At 33.6% G+C, this 21,903-nt stretch overlaps 1 protein-coding gene across 2 annotated transcripts; it reads left to right on the plus strand.

The window, feature by feature from the left end:
* Nucleotides 1-14,125: 14,125 nt before the first annotated feature.
* Nucleotides 14,126-19,031, plus strand: LOC113775034 (guanylate kinase 2). Of its 2 annotated transcripts, none has more exons than XM_027319752.1 (12): nt 14,126-14,529; nt 15,009-15,051; nt 15,148-15,255; nt 15,388-15,464; nt 15,552-15,681; nt 15,910-16,272; nt 16,876-16,997; nt 17,077-17,212; nt 17,299-17,344; nt 17,436-17,535; nt 17,609-17,706; nt 18,518-19,031. In XM_027319752.1, the coding sequence occupies exons 2-12, from the start codon at nt 15,049-15,051 to the stop codon at nt 18,607-18,609; spliced, it is 1,275 nt and encodes a 424-aa protein (XP_027175553.1). In that variant the 5' UTR covers nt 14,126-14,529; nt 15,009-15,048; the 3' UTR covers nt 18,610-19,031. The 2 variants fall into 2 exon arrangements, with proteins under 2 accessions (XP_027175553.1, XP_027175554.1); XM_027319753.1 differs by having other exon boundaries at nt 18,527-19,031.
* The last annotated feature ends 2,872 nt before the right edge of the window (nt 19,032-21,903 follow it).

A 21,903-nucleotide genomic window follows, 5' to 3' on the forward strand; every position in this document is an offset into this window, starting at 1 on the left:
TGTATAACACTTAATTTATGGCACACTACCTAATGCAACAAAGATACTAGAATCAAGCTAGCAAACTACGGAGGGGGAAATGCTATTGGGGGCAGAGGCTTATGAGGACCAGCAAATACCAGATCCATTAAAGGGGTGTAGTCCACACTGTCAGTTATAAATGGACAACCATTCTTCAAGCCCATGTAATCTGACTGCCAACCTTCAAGAACCGTTTGACTCGGAGAACATTCACCAGTCTGCGCATCATTGTATCCACCAATCTGCTGCAACCATGGTTCGAAGACTCGGCCGAGACCGAGACGACTCGGCCGAGTCGTCACCGTCTCGGCCTAGTCCGAGACGAGACCGCGACGAATCGAGACCGAGATATTCATCTCGCCGAGAAATCGGCCGAGACGTCACCGCGATGGATTGACTCGGCCGAGTCACACCGAGTCACTCCGATTATCCCGAGTCAAGACGAGAAATCGGCCGAGTTACACCGCGACGGATTGATTCGGCCATTTCTTTGGCTATTTTTTATTATTTTTGTTTAGCATACTTTTTTTATATTATTAATAATTTTTAGAATATTAAATTCTTTAAAATTTGCGTCTCACCGAGACCGTGACCGATATGCCGAGACCGATGTGGAACGTTCCAAGCCGCGGCCGCGACCGCGACCGCGACTTTGAACCATGGCTGCAACTGCAAGCCATTTTCCATAACCGGATTGAAGTTGATCTGCTCAACGTCAGATGCTTCAGTCAGCCCAAATGCCATCTCCTGTGGTGGACCTGAAGGCTGACACATTTGATTATATTGTGGATCAAACGGTGCCTGGTTTGGATTGTAGTAGAGGCCCGAGTCAGTGAAATCGCGGTTTTCTGGGAAAGGTGGAAGCTGGCCTTTGTCATTGGATAAGTGGTTTCCCGGGAAAGGGGGAAACTCAGTCAGAGCTGGACCAGTTAAAATGGGGCTTCGAATCGGGGGATGGGCTGATGGAGATGGAGGTGGAGGAAAATGGGCGCCATTGCCATAAGGCTCGGCATCACCAGGACTCCTAGATGGGCCACATTCATCAACAGCATTTTGATTTTTCTTCTCCTTATTAGCAGTGCCTCTACTTCTTGTATATCTGGACCAGTACCCAGTCATCTAACTGCAGGGAAAGTATGCATGTTTGCAAGTGAGGAGAAGGAAATTAACAGCAAAGTTTCTCCGTCTCTGCATAGAAAGCTGGAGGCTGTTTGTACCCAACTGTGTTTTCGTGCCTATCAAGGATTGGTTCATCCGCTGCCGTTGGTCTCCAGTTTCCACCGCGAGCATTTCGGTCTGGTCTGCTCCCATTGGCGTACTTTTTATACCATTGTATCCCTTTCTAGTTTGTGCTTTTCTGTTGAAAATTCAGCCAGGGAAAAATTAATAGCAACAGCAACTCTTAGTGATTGCACGTCCAATTTGTATGCATGCATAGAATAAAAAGTGTGATAATTTGCATCTATGCTTGTCACTTTTTTTTTATAAAAAAGGGCAAATTATACTTTATTCCCTCGTGGTATAACTAATTTTCATATAACCCCTTATAATTTTAAAAGCTATATATAGTCCCCTTATAGTTTGGATTGAAGTGTCAAAATGACAGAAATGATCATCCGTAACGGAACCTATAAAAATATCGAAAATTACTCTTGTTTAAAAATTAAATAGTTAGAAGTTACCAAAATGTATAAATATAATATGCATGACACTCTAATCCCATATGGTTTTTATTTTACTATATAACCTCCTTATGGTTTAGTATTTTACCATATAATCCCCTTATGATTTTCGATATATATATACATAACTCCTCTTGCGGTTAATAAATAATTTTCAACTTATATAGGGATATTTTTGATATTTTACTTGATTTTGTTATAGATTGCAAATTCCATTACTTTAACACTTTAATCCAAATTATGAGAAACTATAGGGGGATTATGTTAAAAATACTAATCCACAGGCGACAAAGTGTAATTTATCCTAAAAAATAGGTAAAACATCATAAACCTTGCAACCCCTACACGATATTGGTCAACAAAAATGTGAAAAAGTAACCAGACAAGAAGATACAACAACCCTAAAATGATTATCGAGTCTTTGAACAACGATCCACGTTCTTGCTTGTTCTAGGGCAGAGGATAAACACTCCATAATATAAGTGCCAGCTCGATAAAAATCTCACATTATCCTACACCTCCTTAATTTGTGTATCACTTTTGCGGTAAAAATTCAGAATTTGGATGACAAACAGTGATTGATCCTACCCTTTGTTAAGACATAAAATAGAAGAATCCTTATGTTTTACCCCTTTGGTCATCTACAAGATAGTCTCTAGGATCCGTGAAATTCAGGCAGCTTGGCTAAGACGTAATAGTAAATAAATCAATTTTTGAGAATTAAATTGGTGATGTATGTCTTGAAATCTTGTCCGGAATGGTGTTTTGAATATAGATACCTACACAGCCCTATTGAATGCGTTCTTGGATTCAAACCCTTTCATTTAAAAAAATAGAAAAGAACATTTATATAACATGCATGCGTGAAACTTAAAACTCCAGTAGATAGTAAATAGCAGAAGATATATAGCAATCAAATACATTATTGGGGTAATGTATACACTGGAATTGGTATTGCTAAACAGAAGAAGCTACATCACTCTGATATTCTCTGATATTCAAAGTTGTGGTTAAGAGAGATTTCTGCTACTGCCCTAAACAGGGATTCGTCATTTTTTTTTAATCTCTAAAAATGAGTAAATATTATTCATAACAAGAAAAAACTCATGTGTAAAATCATCAAAATAAATTGGCAATAACCCTAGATGATAGTGTTTTATTACTAAAACTCAGAAGAATAATTATCCTCGCCTCTCCAAGATTTTCCCTTCAAATTGTTAAGAAGCCAAACAATAAGGAGCAAGATAATTTCATCATGAAAAAATAGGTATATATAAAGAACTTACAAGCTTTTTCTACCCCCGGAAGTTTCAATTTTCCTGGTTTTCTATAGTCGAAAGCAAGGCTTCGAGCTGAAGAAGCAATTGTTTGATGGCTATGGCTGTTGTTTATTCAGATGTATTAATATAACATTCAGAGAAATGAGATATCTTCCCACTTTCGTGCTTGCGAATCCCAATCCTAGGGAATTTGGGATACTAACAAGATGGCAACAAAGTAGAGTTGGGGTCTGCATGGATTGGTTGACTTTTTGAAGAGGTCAATCATGGTACCAGAGGGAGGCCCACTTCGCGGTTAGAGATGCAAATATACCAAAGGGGAAAAAAATCATGGGAAATTATCTAATTTCATTAACAAAAAAGAAAAAGGAAAAAAAAAAGCTTGTATCGGAATAATTAACAAATTCAATTTTTGGATGTAAGGGAGATCTTATACAAAAATTCACTATAATGTTGAGGTCTAAAAGATAGGAATTGTATAGGGTACTTAAGAATAGTCGAATGATTGCAAAGAATAATCACTTTGGCTATGATCACAATCACAAAGACTTGGTTTTTTTTAAGGATTAAGATTGTCCCTGAGATAGATAGTACTGTCAACCATTTCCTGAATCCGTGAACGTTGTCAAAATGATAATGAAAACGGCTAGTCTTATGATTTTTCTCCCTGTAGAGTACAATACCGTGAAGAAAACGTTTCCTGAGATAGATAGATTGACCTTTTCCTGGATCCGTAGGGTATAAAGGAAACCCTTCTTCTCAATCTGTGAACGTTGACAAAATCATAGACAGTATGTAGCATTATTATTCTGACTAGTTATATGCTTAATATTTTTTAATGTAGTTATATGCTTAATTCGTGGAAGAAATAAGTCCGAATTCACAATATTTGTCATTAATGAGAAGAGGTCTAGTTTTCTCTTAAGAAACTGGAAGTTTAACATGTACCTAAACTGTTATCATCAGCTACTAATTTGTCACAGTTTCTGCGGCATCAATATAATTTGGTGGTAAATATATGGGAAGTTACAAGAAGTTACAAGATTTATCAACCCTGGTCTTGTCGGTTAATTTCTAATTTGTGCTGTAAGGGTATCAAATAATGTGTCAAAGAGTGAAAAAAAAAACAAAGAATACCTCATCAAAGGCTGTTTGGGGTTGGGTAACTTATCAACAAAGCTTTTAATAAAACCACTTATTAAATGCCTAAGGACTTTTAAGTATATTAGTATTACCAAAAAACTCCCTATAGTTTATCGAATGTTCAATTTAATTCCTTTTGATTTAAAAACCTACATTATATCTCCCTGTAATTACGACTAAATTGAAAATTGAACGAAAAACATCCAATATAACGATATGTGAGGGCTACGCTCTTCCGGTGAGAATTAGATTTGCAACAAATAATATTTAAGAGAAAAGGATGCCTACGCTTGCTGGAAATACCCCTATATGGAGATTAAAAGTTGAAGAAAGATAGAGGAAGGGTATCAAATCCTTATTCCCTTATTCTCCAAATCGGTCTCCAAAGCCTTCTCCACTCTCGATCAAAGTCGAAACAGTTCGGGATTGGGAGTGAAATTGGTAATTTCAGAATCTGACTTGGGATGAGATGTCTTCTGAAATGTCTTCCTCAAACTATCAAAGTGGCAGCGGAAGTAGGGATTTGAGGTATCAATATAAGTTATGTAATTGTGGAAGGAATGCTAAGGTGAAAATCATTGAATTGGAGGAATGCTAAGGGATTTGAGATATCAGTACAAGCACAAGGATGAATTCTCCCTGCAATTGACACCTTATGTTGCTAGAATTCTCCACTGATTCTTGAAAGAATTAGGGAAATTTTGAATTTAAGGCTTTCTCTTGCTTCCACTCTCTCTCTCTATCTCTCTCGATTCTTCGAATTGCAAGTCCAAGAATGAAGAAAAATTCTCCTACTTTATGCAGGGGCAATATTGACATTTCACGTGCAACCATTAGATTGGATGTTTTCCATTTAATTTTCAATTTAGTCGAAACTATAAAAAATTATAATCTAGGTTTAAAAATCAGAAGTAGTTAAATTGAACATTAGTCAAACTACAAGAAATTTTTTGGTTTTTTACCCTAAGTACTTATTGTGTTAGATAATGCATAATTTGAAAATTTTCAAATATATCTATCTCTTTATTTGACTCATAATATAGAATAAAATGATTAAATTTAGTGTTTTATTTCTTAAAACATAAAAGCTATTCTAAAATACCAAATATGAACTATTGCTAATTACACTTTTAACACCAAAAACTTCACTATCAATTTTTTTTTATATAGAATTATATTCATAAAAGGCCTTAAAAGTACTTTTAGTACTCCAAAGTTCTTTTCCACCAAAAGCACTGAAATAGCAAACGGAGCAAAATCTATAACTACGGACGCACCACAAATGCACAACAGAGCTCCGCAATAAAAGAAAACAAAGGGAAAGAAAACGGGCCATGATTATTAACGTACAAATGGTTCCTTATAATAACATCTTTTGTAGATTCGACGAAATCTGGCTGCGGGGTATGGTCCAACCCGCATAATTGGTCAGGCATATTGCTTTGGTGATATCATTGAAATTGACATTTTGTTTCTTTCAAAAAAAAAAAAATTGACACTTTGTTTAGCAAATAGATCGAAGATCCACATCTTTGTCTTGTTGCAGTTTTGATAAATTTTAGCCAATTAGGTACAAATTTTGCAGATAACGGTGGTATCTTTCTATCCCATGATTTACTCCGTCAACTCTGAAAGAGTAATATGTCATTGCCAAGAAATTCACAAAGGTGGGCTGCAAGCAATAGTTGTGCTGTAAAGCAATAGTTGTACAACTTGTCAATTCTGAAGAATTTTGGTCTGTGTGCGCAAAAATTTGACCAAAACGTATGGGCATATGGCGCGGAGGATGTGGCAGATTCATTGCACCTCTTGGCTCGCTTGGCTTGGGATAATTTCGAAAAAGGGCCATTAGGTTTCTGAAGATTTCACTTGACGCTCTTGGAGTTTATAATATAGCATTTGTCTCCCCCATTTTGAGTTTCAAGGTAACAAATATAATCCACCTACACAAAAAATTCATGTAAAATACTAAAATTATTTACTTTTTTCATATTTCCTTTACATAATGCAACTACTATAACAAATATATCAAATAACGGTATGAAAAAGTTTAAAAAAGTATCTTGATAAATTACTGCAAAGAGTTTTGATGAGGTAGGTTCAAATGACGCTATTAAGAGAATTAAAAATCTAAATTATGATGCATGGAAATACTAAAAAAAAATTGTCTAGGCAAAGATAGTAATTTTAGATAGTGTGAAATGTGATCGCGTGATCTGCTTCATTATAGCTCATGAGAATTAATTTTTCTCACTTTTCATTTTGTATTTTTATTTTAATTTTTGTTAAGTTAAGCTTGTTATTTAAATTTATTGTAAGCCTAGCAGATAAAAGATATTTAATTGTCTCCATGGCTTTACTATCATCAACCAAACCTTTTTTTGTTGGCACAAAAAAACATGCACACAACAGAAATAATTTTAAATATGCATAAAAATATGTGGGAAGAGAAGGAAAATAAATATACAACAAATACTCAATAATTTTATTAACTTAAATTTTAATAACAACAATATCAAGTAGATATGGCCACGGTTTCAAAATTGTTGGTTTGATTTTAAAATCGACAATTCTAATTCTTCTAAAAGATAGAACCTAATCCAACCCTTATAGGGACAATTATAGTTACCATTCTTGAACAACCAGTTTCAATTACAACTCCGATTTGTTTTAGTTTCCTTCGATTATGATTTAGTTTTTTTATTTATTTTTAACTACTTGTTATTATAATATTGATTCTAAGAAAATATGACAAAGAATTAAAAAAATGAACTTTATTATATTATCATGTGCAAGGAGAAAGAAAAAATGATGCAAATTTTATATTATAAAAAATCTCACTATTAATTAGGTTAGATTGGTCTGGAATTTACATTAGTCATGGGCTATAGATTCCTTAATGGAACGTGACAATGGGTTGTTGGTTTAAGATTGGAGTTTTCTAATTTTATATGCTAATTATTGATATTAAATTTTAAACTTGTCAAATAGGTTTAAGTAGTAAATAATTTTTAGACAGTTTGAGCTTACCAAAAACCACCGGTTTCAATTCCCATTCAAAATTTTGGTGAACCTGAACCTGAACCTTTAGTCACGGTTGTGGTTCTGATTCCGATTTTCAAAATTCGACTCTAGTTTCAGTTCAACAAACCGTCGAGCTTGTTTCGGTTCAATCCGATTTCGGTTAAATCTGAACTATGGCCACCTCTAATATCAAGTCGTAATCTTTCGCTTACAATAACTCACAAATAATAATTTTTAGATGTTTTCTCTTAATTTAGCTTTTCAAGATTCAACTCAACTTTCCAAGATTCAACTCAAACTCTACAAAATTCAACTTTTCAAGTATTTATAGATATATTTATAGACTCACAACTTTCTTAATAACTAAAGGCTAATCCGAACCAACTAAAGATTACAAATCAATCATGGATTCGACCACTGACAACTCTGCAATAAGGAAGTAGACAAATCACGCGGTTTCGGACTGGACTTGTATCTAACCGCTTAGAACTTTAGGAAACTAACAATAACAGGCAACTGCCGTCTGCAAACTAGAAACTAGAAACTAGAAACCGGCCACATATCAATTTGGAAATAACTAAACTAAAGGTCTGTTTGATAACATAAAAAAGTGCTGAATCTGAACTTTTTTAGGCATTCAGATGAGTGTTTGATAAATTGAAATCCATCTGCTGCTGAATTTGTTAAGCAGTGCTAAACTTGTGTGTATTTTTTTCAGCATAAAAATCCTAACTGAATGTTTAATTCTAATAAGAATCAATAGAATTACTTCAACTATCTTATCTTGTCTACCAAATCTATCCTTGTTTGTTAATTATATTCAAAATTCTTATCTAATTAAACAATATGATATTTTCTACCTAACGGTTTTCGGTTTACCTTTTCTCCCTTTTTAGTGACTTTCACTTCTTCTCCGTAATCCTCATAAAATATATTTCATCTTTTATATTAATTTGATTTAAAAATAAATATTGTCATTTTCATACTTAACAATTTTAAACTAATTAAATCATAGGGTCTATTTCTTTTTTGAATGAAAAAATATAAGGGCAAAATTATCAATTTAAACTTATTAAGCATTCAGTTATAAATATTTATCAAACAGTATAAATAGATTTAGTATAAAAATTCAAACATTTATATATATCTTTTCAGTACTTAAAATTCAGTAAATTAATTGTTTCAGTATTCAGATTTCAGAATTCAAACTTCAGAATTCAGATTCAGTTTTATCAAACAGAATCTAAGAAAGTGTGGTTTAATTTCCTTCATTGTTTCCCTCAAATTAAACTCACCGTTATGATCACTTTTAATGCCATCTTGAGTTTGAATTTTCATGAATAAATCTGTCACTATGTAGATAACGTGAAACTCCAACTTACAATTAATTTTTAATTTCATCTTCACGTGTGATAGTGAATGAAACATGTACTTTTTAAATAATTTCTTAACTTGATCACATCTTTCAAAATATTCAAACATGTTCTCGCACTCTTTATTCGATACTCGATAATTTAATTCATCCACGTCACCAAGAAAATATTCCAATACCAGAAAAATCATAATATCTACAACCAAAATAATCAACTCCACTACAATAAAGGGGAAAAGGATGAGTTGGGTGATTCAAGGGATGGAGTATAAATGAGAAATCCGTGGTTCGAGCCCTCCCATTTACATTTAAAAGAAAAAAAATTGCCATAATCTTGCTTTATTTGATTCATACTGACGATACATCAACTTTAATACTATCACAATTTTCAATTAAATCGTCCACTCCACAATTATTCTTATCAAAACCAACTATTTGATTTTGTTCTTCAAATAATTTATCAACTCCAACAAAATAAGGGATTTTTACCCCATCATGATCTTTAGTCACATCATCATTTTCACTAATGATTTCGTTTTCCTTCTCAACCACTTGTGAAATTTCTTTTTTGAACTACAATTTCTTTATTTTCAAGTGCGCCCACATTTTCTATAATTTCTTCTCTCTTTGCCTCATCCGAAAATTCTTATTCTTCTTTTTTGTTGTAAATTTATTCTTTATCATGACCACAAATAGAATTCACCGAAGTTATCCAAACCTCTCTTACTGTTTTAGCATGCATGAATTTTTTGAATGCATGCAAATGGACTTTGATACTAAACAGTGAAATTCCTTACAATCCAATTGTCTATTCCTCTCTAAGTCTTTAACTCCATTGCTTCATAGTTTGGCGCCTTCTGCAGGTTTATTGAACTATGTTTGAACAATATCCTCAACTCCAAGAGCTTGAAAAAATGTCTTCATCATCAAACTCCAAATCTTAAATTCATTTTTACTATCGAATATAAAAATGGCACACTGTTATAAATAATATGGATCCATATTTTAATTTTTGTAATAGGATCAATTTTGTGTCCTAATTTCATGAACAAACTCTAGGATCAAAGCCCAGAATTCTGATACCACTTGGTACAAAAAAAGCACGCACAAAGGAAACTATTTAAACGTATACAAATATATGGGAAGAGAGAGAGAGAATAAAAGTACAACAAACACTCAATAATTTTATTAATTCAAATATTAACAATAACAACATGAAGTCGTAACTTTTTCGTCTAAGATAACTCACAAATAATAATTTTTAGAGGCTTTTCCACAACTTAATTTTTTAAAACTCAACTCAACTCTTCAACTGTTAATGTAATAGCACTATACATATCTATAGACTCATAACTTTCTTAAATCCTAATAGCCAAAGGTTAATCCGAACCGACTAAAGGACACAAAACAATCATCGATCTGGAAGGTTCACGGTCATGATTAGGCCAAAAAAATTTGTGTGGTTCAGATCACTCCGTGCAACTCGATTTTCACATCGTGTAGGACCTACAAAAATGTTATTCTAGTGTTACTCGCTGTTGTTCTATTGTTACACTTTGTACAGATGATGTTACACTGTATGCAAATGGTGTTACACCTTCCGGAACAGTTGCCCTGACAACCGTTCCTGCCTGGATCCCATGGATTCGACCACTGACAACTGTATCCTCCAATAAGGAAATAGACTAATCACGCGCTTCCGGACTCGAGTTGTATTTAACTTTAGGAAACTGACAATATGATATGCAACTACAAACGGGAAACTAGAAACCGGCCACATATCAAATTGGCAACAACTAAAATAAGAAAGTCTGATTTAATTCTCTTCATTTTCTTTTCGGCATAATTTTTTTAAATAAACTTTTCTGCCTTATACTTTGTTTTCCATTTTTAAGCCATTTTGACTTAAATTGTTAGTGTCAGTTCTTAATAATCAATTCAAGGATAATTGGGGAATAAATTTTTTTTATTTACATTTTATACAGATTTTTTTATAGGTTGACTGAATGTGTTACATCAAAACTCAAAATATAGGAGCTAAGTATAATGTAAGAAACCTTAAGAGAGCCAAGTCAAATTATTAGGAACCTAAGGAGGGGTTTCTAAATTTTTCCCTGGGAAATTGCATCTTTATTCATGAGGCTTGTCAAATTGTAGCTGACGCCACATCGTCTCTCTTCAACAGGGATGCAAGGAAAAGGGCAGTGAGAATGGGGACGGTTGGAAATGCAAGTTCATTTTTCAATTCCGTGATTTTTGAATGAGCAAAGAAGAATAGTAGGTTTTAGGTATATGAGGATTAAAATCACATCGATGTGAAAAGGCTTTTTTCCAATGGATTACCTCTAGATTTTTTATGCTCAATAGCCAATGGTCATATAAATTATGAAAATTAAAACTAAATTTACCTCTCTCAGATCATGTTAATTTTCATGAAGAACTGACTTTGGATGTTTTGTACAACTCAATAGTAATAAATATGGTACACTTTACAGTTACATAGAAATTTATAAGGGGAAATTAGGTCTTTTCCTTCATGGGACACTAAGCCCATACATTATTGGCTGCACTAATACTTTTAAAAAATAATAATAATAAAGTAGAGATATCATCTTAGATAATGAAAAATGGATAATTTCAGAACCTGCCCTAAAATTTTTGACAATTTCATGTGGCACCCAAAGTTTGAAAAAATCTCACTTGATTTCCCTACTTTAAACTTTTTGTAACGTTTGAAATCCATTTCAAAATATAATATTAATAAACTCATTTTGAAAGAGAGAATACAATTTTATATCAAATTGGCCATTTTCTTGTGATTTCTAAATTATCATAATGCACTAAATTTATCTCTTTATTTTTGTCAATTGATCGATATAGTTCTATAATGAAAATTTAAAAGTTGATAGCAAGATCAAAAAACTCTTTAATAGTTTTTGTGTCATTGGTATGAACAAGAAATGTTAAATTACTTAAAATTATGATTAATTTACAATCTCTTAAAAATGACTTGCAATAATTTACAACCATGAGAGTATCTTTTTACACCAGTTTACAATCAATCAAACAAGTTTATATATAATTTTTAGCATGTTATATCTTTTTATTTTTCAAGCCATCAATTTGGAAAAATTAGAAAATTCAAAACATGTAAAAGATTTATAAAACATCTTAAATTAACTCAAAACACTTTATAGTAAAGAAACTACTACAATGAAGTTTCATACTTTTTGTTTTTATGTTTTATTTGTTATTGATAATACTCACCATTTTGTAATAAAAAGTAAGACAATAAAAAGGCAAATTTAGAATGAGATTATATTTACTGTTCCAAAATGAATTTGTTAATATTATATTTTAAAATGAGCTATAAATGATACAAAAGCCCCGAAACGAGGGAGACAAGTAAGATTTTTTTAAAAATTTAAGAGCGCCAAATGAACTATCAGCAACCTTAGGGGAGGAGGTTTCTGAAATTATCCCAATGAAAATGGGTAAAGGACTCAAGGAAGCAGTTTCCTCAATGTGAGTGATTTTGGAAGTACTATTTTATTTATTTATTTTTTTTAACTTACATCGAACGGATTAAAATCCAAAATCAAGTTCAAATGTTGGGATGTAGGTTTTATTTACTGATAACCCAAGTATAACCTGTATATTTGGAGTATATAAGGACTAAAACTTTAGCATTAAATGTATAGAGAGACAAAATACACCCAAACTTTTTTATTACCCAAAAAAAAAAAAAGAGTTTTTCCTAATTTACATCAAAATCAGTAGTACTACAGTAAATTGCTTCTAGAACCACAGATTAATTGTAGTCTACTAGTCAACCACAAATTCTGAAAGTTCCCACGAAGAAACTTCCCTTGCATTGCTCAGCAAATTGTCTCATGTTCCCGGTTACTAATTCTGCACTTATATACTAGAAAAAGCGAGAAGGGTAAACATATTAATTGCGTCTGTCCAAAACCTAAAGAAAATGTTGAAATGCAAATAATTGAGAGAATCCAAAATCAAATGTAGATCTCAAAATGAAGAATTATTGAACTAGAATAGTAGAACTAAAGCGCAAAAAACTTTGGTTATGTTAAGAGTGTTTTGTAAATAAAAAAAATTACTGTAACACTTTTTAAGATGTGATATACATGCAATTAAGAGGCAGTTGATAAATGTGTAAAATAAATATTTACAGAAAACATTAATTTTTCTTCTAGAAAACTGCAATCTAAACAATGCCAAATTTGACGTTAGAAGGTTCTAATTTCTGAATTTGCCACAAAACTCATCAATTTGTCAAATGGTCAGCATCTACCACAACGAAAAGTAAAGCGCAAAATTCTGTTCGATTTACAATTTGGATCCGCATCATTTGAAAATTCTGTATAGACACTGATGAATAAAAGGACATTTGAACAAGTTAGGGATTCTGTCCGGAGGAGGTTGGCCAACTTTACTATTTGTCAATTGTCATGTCCATGGCAAGTACAAGGATATTCTTGAAGTTTGAGTTATACATTCAACATAACTAGTGTAATCTTTGTGAATAAAAATATTTGTACAAGCCTTATTTATTTTTTGGCTAGTTTTCTTCTTTTTGATGGATTTAGGATGCGTTTGATAAAAAAAGTGAAGTTGAAATCTGAATTTATTAATTTATTGAATTATTAAATATTAAAATATTAATATTTGAGAGTATTTTGTATTAAGTTATTGAATTATTCACTTATTTCTTATTGTTCTGAATAAATTTTGCCTAAACAATTACGAACAAATTAATTAATTAAGATTTTTTTTTTTGTTAGCAAACACATTTGAACATATTAAGCTTTAAACCCACAAAATATAAGTGTTGAATTAAAATTAAATTATCAAACTTGGCATTATTTATTTTTTGGCCAATTTACTTCTTTTGCCACATTCTTAACTTTCTTATCCTCCAGTTAAATATCATTAACGATAAATACTTATTATGTAGGAGCAATACTTTTCTCTTTTATTAATGCAGCTTTTACATTCTCCTAAAATACTTACGATGTAGTAATGCTCATCTCTTTTTTTTTTCCTAAGTGAAAATATTTTAATGCTTATATAAGCATACTTTGAAACTTTGTTATTACGGACAATTTTTATATAATTTTATTTTTAATATGTACCTGATTTAGGATTATTGTGGATTACATTAGAAAACAAAAAGGATTAGTATGCATCACATGTCAAAAAAAAAAAAGAAAAAAGAGTTAGCATAGATTAAAATAAGTAGGTTATTAACTGAAAAATGAAAAGAGATGGAAAATTGAATTTATTATCTAACTTAATACGAGAATTCTGCACATACATTGGATTTTTTTTGCGGGTAAATTAAGAAATCAAACGAAATTCATTTGTAAACCATCAATAGAATGAGTGGCTCAGAGGATAACATATTAATTATTGCTTTGCTCGTGGGCTAGGATTCCAATTCTACATCCCCAAGGCCCCAACTTTCACGGAAGCCTCCGTATTAAAACCAATACATATATATATATTGCCGAAATTTGCCCTAATTTGAGGAATTTTTTCTTCAAGAATAGAAAATATAAAAAAGAACCCGACCTGGTCTTGTCCAGTGCGTGAACTGAATGAGACCAAAAAGCCACCGCTCTCCTAAGTCCTTCCTTCTGTTGGCTTTGGCCCCCACCCCGCCTGCCCTGCCTTCTAGCTCCCCTTACCCATCACCTCCTTTGCTTAGGCTACAAATAAAGCCATGCTCCTTAAGGTTTCTTCCAACTTCCTCTTCCTCGTCAAAGTTTCTGGTCTTTTGCCGGCTTTCCTTTGACAACTGGGGAGTGGGGAATCTTTATCTAAGTCGAATTCATCACTCAAAGTGGTTTCCTTTATTGACCCTTTCTTGAAATTACTCTACTTCCGTTTATATTCATTCAAAAGATTATATATATATATATATATATATATATAGAAAAGAAAAAGAAAAAATCTAGCTTCTTGCCCCTCCCTTTTGTAGCAGGTATTTGATAATCCCTTTACCTCAAATCATGAGTTTATGATTAGGCTATGCTGTATTAAGGTTGTTTTTTTATGTTATTTTCCCTCTTCCAGCTCTGCATAAACAAACACGGACGTAATTCCTTATGAGGCAGCACAATGTGTTTGATATATTGTTTTGTTGTTATTATGTTTGTGGTATTTTACATTGTGTCGAACAACCTGATAAATTAGCATCAGGGCTTTTGTTTATATGAACTTTTTTATCACATGGCGTTTCCAGGTGGGGTTTTAGCATTGATTTTGAAATCAATCCAAAAAAAAAAAAGAGAGAGAGAGAACTTTGACCCTTCAAGAAGGAAAAGGCATTAAAAATGGAAACTTGGGATGCATTCTAAATTTTTATATCAATCTGAGCACTTGTCTACTGAGTTGAAAGATTTCGTTGCAATGTAAGATCTAGGATCAGGGATTTATTCGAAATCTTGTTTCGTGTTTCAGTCAGGGATTACGTTGAAAAAGAGGAAAGCTTTTTGTATCTATGGTGAGTTCTATGATCTTCGATTGGTTTTATTGGAATGCATAGAATTATAGTGATTGGTTTGTCATGATCTGATCTATATCTTGCTGCAAAATTCAGGGGGAAGCTCCAGCTTTCGTTGCAGATGATCTACCTGGAGATTATCCTAATGGATTTGACTTGAAATCCGAAGGCCACAATACGGTTGTTAATGTTGGAAATAAAACAGTATGGTGCTCCCTTACATGTATTTAATGCAGTTCTACAATATAACTTTCTTTTGTGACTTAATCAGGTGATGGCAATTCTGAATGATTGCTTTGTTCCTTTTTTTATATATATATTTTTGGTTTAAATCAGTATTTAATTGGTGGGACTGACCATGGATCAAAATCCACGATTGAAGTTCGGGTTTCTGATAAACGTACTGGAGGATGGTGAGTTTTGATTCTGAAATATAAAGTTTTTTTTTTAACTTTATGAATTATAGATGTTGGGTGATTTAATTTTACTTATATTTGAAGGGTTACACCCACTGTATTGGGAACAAGACCGAAACCATCTGAAGTGATTTCAGCTGTGATTTTGAATGAGGATCGGATTTTCATTCTCAAGGGGGATTCTAGCCCAGATGACTGCTTTTGGTTCCTTGAGGTTAGTAAATAGTGGTGCTTTTGTTTTTTTTTTTATTTTCGTGGCTGTTAGATATGGATCTTGGCTGGGTTTGATAAAAGTTAAATGGCGATTGGCGTAAAATATCTTAAAGAGCCTTAATTAAGATGGCCAGTTTAGATTCTGTAATTAATGCACACGAATTTGTTTTCTGAAGTTTGGTCAGTGCACATGGTTCTGTTTTTTATGCTATAGATCCACCATGAACAGGTAGACACACCCTTTGTCCAAGAGAAGAGAAAGGAATTTGGAACTGAGGTGGTTGCATGGAGCAAAGGAGTTGTAGGTGATGCTAAAAAGCCAATCGTTATCAGTGGGCCTTCTGGAGTTGGTAAGGGTACCTTAATATCTGCACTGATGAAAGAATTTCCATCAACATTTGGGTTTTCTGTGAGCCATACTACCCGTGCTCCGAGGAAGAGAGAGCAGAATGGGGTCCACTATCATTTTACTGAACGAAGCGTCATGGAGGAAGAGATTCGAGACGGAAAGTTTCTTGAGTTTGCTGAAGTTCATGGAAATCTCTATGGAACCAGCATAGAAGTGGTTGAGGTGGTTGCAGATGCTGGAAAGGTAAATTGGCAACCCTTGTTGTGTCTTCCTGATTAAATTAGCAGAGAAAAATGGTGTTTATGACCCCTTATTGTTATATGTATACAAATATGGGATCTGATATTAAGAGACTATCAAACAGATCATTCGGTAGATAAAATACCATTACAGGTTATTTAGCTGACCTTAGTCAATAGCTTCACAAAATCAGCTAAACTTGCACTTTCCTATGCGATACCTCCTTTGGTTCCAATATGTAGTTTTGATGTCTGTTAGCAACCTTGGAGCCTTTACTTTTTGGTTGTCACCTTTAAGTTAGATTCTTGACACGACCTGACTGGTTAAATTCCTGTTTCATCAATGTTTCATATTCAGTTTCTGTTAAAATTCCTGTTTTTGCTAAATCACTACAAAATTTGGAGCTTTAATGAGTTGATATGCCCTTGGGATCAATATTCGTTGGATAGAAGATGAAAAAATGAATGGCGTCATGGTTTGATGTGATACGCATCCATAGGTGATTACAGTCCATCATGATTATGCCAGTATCTCGTAGTCAAAATTAAGTGCATGGCTAAATTCAGTATTGCAACATTGAAAATGGTCTTGTATGATTTTGTGTAGAGATGCATCCTTGATATTGATGTTCAAGGGGCAAGGTCCGTGAGGGCTAGTTCTCTTGAAGCCATTTTCATCTTTGTTTGTCCTCCCTCGTTTGAGGAGCTTGAGAAGCGCCTTCGTGCAAGGTGGGCTCACCTAGACATTCAAATTTTGCTGTCCTCACATCATCTGTTGGATTGAGATGAAGTTTATTGACTTTGACAGGGGAACTGAAACTGAACAACAGATCCAAAAGCGACTACAAAATGCAAAGGCTGAGCTTGAACAAGCCAAGTCACAAGGACTCTTTGATCACATTTTGGTGAATGATGACCTGGAGACTTGTTATGCGAGCCTTAAGGTTGGCTCTCATCCTCCAGATTGCCATTCACTCCACATCGCCCCTCTTAAATCTTACGCTCACAATTTATCTTGTTATTGATGTAGAAACTGTTGGACCTTGATGAAGCTGTGGAGATAATAAATGAATCATGTATGCCTTGTCTTGTACATTCTTTTGAGTGCCTCATTTTTAGTTCCAACTAGAGATTTTATTTATCTAAAGCGGGTACTTTCTGTTGCAGCTCCGCCATTAGTCGACTTGCCAAGGGACCATTCGGTATCAAAGATTGATAAGAAGATTCTTATAAGTTGTGGCACTCGAGAAAGAGCTTCCAAAAACATGTATGTGGTTTACAGGTAGGCCTGTCTTCTTCATGTCCCATGAATATTTCTAACTTTTGGAACTTACGTGCAGATTTTTGCTGGATTTGTCCTCACTCAAAGGAGGGGCACCAGGAAGGACAAGAGGACTCGATATTTATACCAGTGATTCAATGACAAATGGCATAAATGGTCATAAACCTTAGCCAACATCAATTTTCTACTTGACTTTAGTTTTCTCTTTCCTCTCTTCTTCAGTCATTTTTCTTTTCAGTTAACCTAAGACAAGTTGAAGCTTTTCTGAAGTTCTGATTCCCATAAAGAATCAATTTTACTTTGAAAAGTCATTTTTCTAAAGCATAGATGATTTGGAGAGGTAACCATTTCAACTTTTAACCTCCCGCCACACAGTAGATAGAATGCCTACTCCATATATATATATATTGGTTGAGCTTCTAGTCTCAAACTCTTGCTCCTTTTCCTTTTACTTTGAGAGATGATGAAGCAAAAAGATTGACGTCTTGAGTCTTGAGTCTTGAACCATGGAGGGATTTATTTGGGCATGCATCTTTTGAGTTATTATTCGTGTTTTTTTTTTTTCCCCTCATGCATGGACATGTATTCGACTTCTTTATCCTGGTTGGTCTTTTCAATTTTTTGGGTGAACAAATACTGTTGATCTAGCACTTTGCGTTGCCTTTAGAGTGTACAAAATGGGCTGCTAATTGCTTGGCCAGATCAAGAAATTAACTCCCTTCACTGTCTAGGAATATCTAGTACTAACACAAGAAACTCAAAAAGTGTTCCCTTGCCATAACAGGGTATCATCATTGCATGATCCAACTCTGTCTTTTGTTTGGATTATGTTTGCCATAGTTTTCACCATAATTGACAAAACCTGATGTAACTAAAACTGCGCTTTTTAGTGGACTTTATGCTAATTATGTGTGTTTTAAAACAGTCTTGAAATTCCCAAACTAACATGAATAACTTACTAATAAAGTGGCTGTAGAAGGAGATGGAGAGCACTTGCATGAAGTTGAAGTGATTCAAGAATATGAAATTGAAGATGAGGGACCATCGATTATGAAGTGAGCGAATGAAGATCACAGATGTCTAGCAACTAATTACGATCAAGAATTCAGTAGTGTAACAGCCAGAAGATGATCATGATGAACAGCGGATTACAAATCCCTGATCTTTCAAATCACAATTGATATTCAACATGAGCAGCCAAGTTGATTTATGATAGCTGCACTAGGCACAATATTTGATTTCTAGGTCTAGCAGAGTATGTTTGCCGACAATAATCGCGCTTTTGGCACCGTCCATCAAAAGTAGTGAGATCCACAATTTTTTTAGCTCTCTGATCTTTGATGGTTCCTGCATGGTGGAGAAATTTGTGATGTACACAGAAACAAGCAAGTTGTCCGTGAAGAAACAGTTGTTTGGCAAATTTTACCATCAAACGGATCAAAGACAGTGGGAAGGGAATTTCCCCTGTGACTTCTTGCAAAGGAGGCACGGTGGGTCATAATTCATAGACCACAATAGTGTCAATCACCACAACACGTTTGCTTCAAGAATTAATAATCTTCCCTGAGCTGGAAGAATTGAAGTTTAACAGAAACTTGAACTTGGTAGTGATATATCAATCACATGCAAGCAATCAGGCAAGGCTGTTGGGATGAATGATTGAGCATGTGTGGATCAACTCCTTAATTGGATGCCTATGATAAATCTACCTTAACATATCCAAGTAGTGCCCAAGTTGCAACTACCCTAAAAGAGGAGATAAAAGATGATTTCTTTGCATTAAAGGACAAAGGAGTGTTAGGAATCTTAGGAGAAAAAAAGCTTTCGTTGTAGATGACTAATAAGATGGCCTTGCTTAGCTTTTATTTTTACAATAGAATCCTTTCATAAAAAGTTAAAAGGTGATGCATCCAACCATCATATGTTTGGAAGATCAAGTTTAAACGATTTTCTGAATTTCGAACATCAAATTGATAATCTTTTAGATTTGTGTTTTGATAAGTAGAATGTTTTGAATTCAAAATCTTCTACTTATAATTCCCGTCATCTTACTACTCAATCCAACCCTTCCCTAATGATCTTCTAGTTTTTGAGAGTACGAATTGAGACTTCACGCTATTTTGGATGACCAAGTTGAAACCTTTCAACTAAGAGGACCAATTTAGGATTTTATGTTATTCTTGCAAGATCAATACAAAACTTGTAAATTTGAGGGACCAAATTGAAGTTTTGGCCCAAGGAATTAAGTAATTTTGCAATAGGCTTCTAGAAGCGTTGAACAGGACTTTCAAATTCGTTTTAAAAACTCAGGGCGGTGGCTGGGGCCGGGGGAGAGATCCAACTTGTCAAGTGACGGAGACAGCCCAGCCGCAGTGCGGTGTCCTCGTTTTATGATAGGATACTCGATGTAGAATTGGCCCATTCACGAGGAGGGCCCCTAGAAAAGAATTCTGTTATGTTTCTCGAAAGGCTAAATGGGCCCCTCAAAGTTTCAGAATTTTGCAAGTGGCCACATGTCTGTCCGGCCTGCTATTATTATCTTCCCGCTACAAGTTGCCAAATTCTGCCGGCATTAGTAAGCTTTCTTCTTTGGTACAAGCTTTTCAAAGCTAGTGTTGACTGATATTGGAATGTGGACCTGATGATAATTAAGACATGTCTTTTGTTTGAAAATTCTAGGAAATTTCCTGCTAGTTTTTCTTTAATTGTGTCGTTGTTTCTTCGGTTAAGGAATCTTACTTTCTTTAATTGTGTTTGGATTTATTAGTTGAAATATTTATTAATATATTTTTTATGATTTGATACATGTGAAATGAGAAGGCAGTTAAAAAAACGTATTTATGTTTCAAGTATAATAATATTTTTTTTTAAAAAAAAAAGGCATTCAGATGTTTTTCGTAATACCATGGCCCCATTTGACAAGTGAATTTTTTGGATGTTTGTCTAAAATTTTACTGTAGTTTACTGTAGAATTTTTAAAAAATTTTTTAAAATGTGTACATTTTTTAATATTTTGAAGTGTATAGTTTGAAATTTTTGGGATTACTGTAGTTAAAGTTTTTAAAAAACTTGTAGCAGACAAACTTGGTAAAAAACTTGCCTACCAAACAAGGCCATTTTTTGCATTCTAAATGCATAGAGACGTGCTTCCAAAATCCAATCCAACTGATAAGAACATATGTAACTCGTCCTCTTTCTCTACCAAGACTTCTTCATCTTCTCCTCCTCCTTCTTCTCCTCTCTCTCTTTTTTTTTTGGGAGGGGAGGGTGTTCTTACGCTTCTAAGAGTTTCACTTGAATCAGAAAATAAACAAATAAACAAAACAAGATGTGAAAGAGCATTAGAGTTAATAGAAGTCATAATTTCCTTTCCTTTTTTTTTTGTTTTATTTTCGACTTGGAGACTTAGGAATCAACTAATTTACAAATTTGGTTGGTAGTTGGTACTAGGAAATGAATAGACATCTTACCACCATAGATACATTGCTGATGATGGTGACAGAGTCCATTTGATTTGGATTTGGTCAGTCCTCCTTTCTTGCCTTTATTGATTCCATCCCCCACATCCACTCATCACTCATGTATATGCATCACAAATCACAGACAAAAGGCTCAACTAATTTTTGTGTGAGATCAAAGTTAGTGAATAATAAACTATAACACATTTTTGTAATATGATATACGTGAGATCAAAAAGTCATTAAAAAAGATGAAAAAAAAAAAGTTATTAGAAAATGCGTGTATGATATAAACAAAATATTTACAAATAATCGCCTTTTCAGGAGATCCAATTGCTCTCAATTTTCATATAGGCATTTTCTTCAACAACTACCAAGAAGTGATTATTGAAAACTTATTCAAAAAATAAAAGCAAATTTGTGATTTAAATGTTTCATAAAGCTAAAGGCTTTTTTAAAAAAAGAAGCACAAGAGTTGCATCTTAGTTCAAAACTAAGTAATGTTTTATTGATGAGAAAAATTCGTATCAATCAATGACAACGATCACATTAATCGACTTTTTACTAGGACTATTCAAATTAAATTTGAATTGAAGAACCTGATAAACAGTACGTTTTGATTTTGCTCAATCCTTTTAAAAGTTTGGTCTTACAGTCCAGAGCAGTAGTAGTTTAAAATTTTTTACCTTCGTTACAATTTCAGAATTGCCTTACAATTTTGCAATTTACAATTTTACCGTGTACTCCTTGACCTAGTAACCAAGAGCATCACTCTTAGGAAAATTTGGACTCCAAATGTTTTTTTTCCAAGCTTGCTAGTGACCTTTTTAACTATAAAGCTCAAAACAGTTCAGATTTCTGACTGCTGGAATCTAGAGTAATCTGACTTAAGTTT

Source organism: Coffea eugenioides, chromosome 6 (genome assembly GCF_003713205.1).
Source record: "Coffea eugenioides isolate CCC68of chromosome 6, Ceug_1.0, whole genome shotgun sequence".
Lineage (NCBI taxonomy): Eukaryota > Viridiplantae > Streptophyta > Magnoliopsida > Gentianales > Rubiaceae > Coffea > Coffea eugenioides.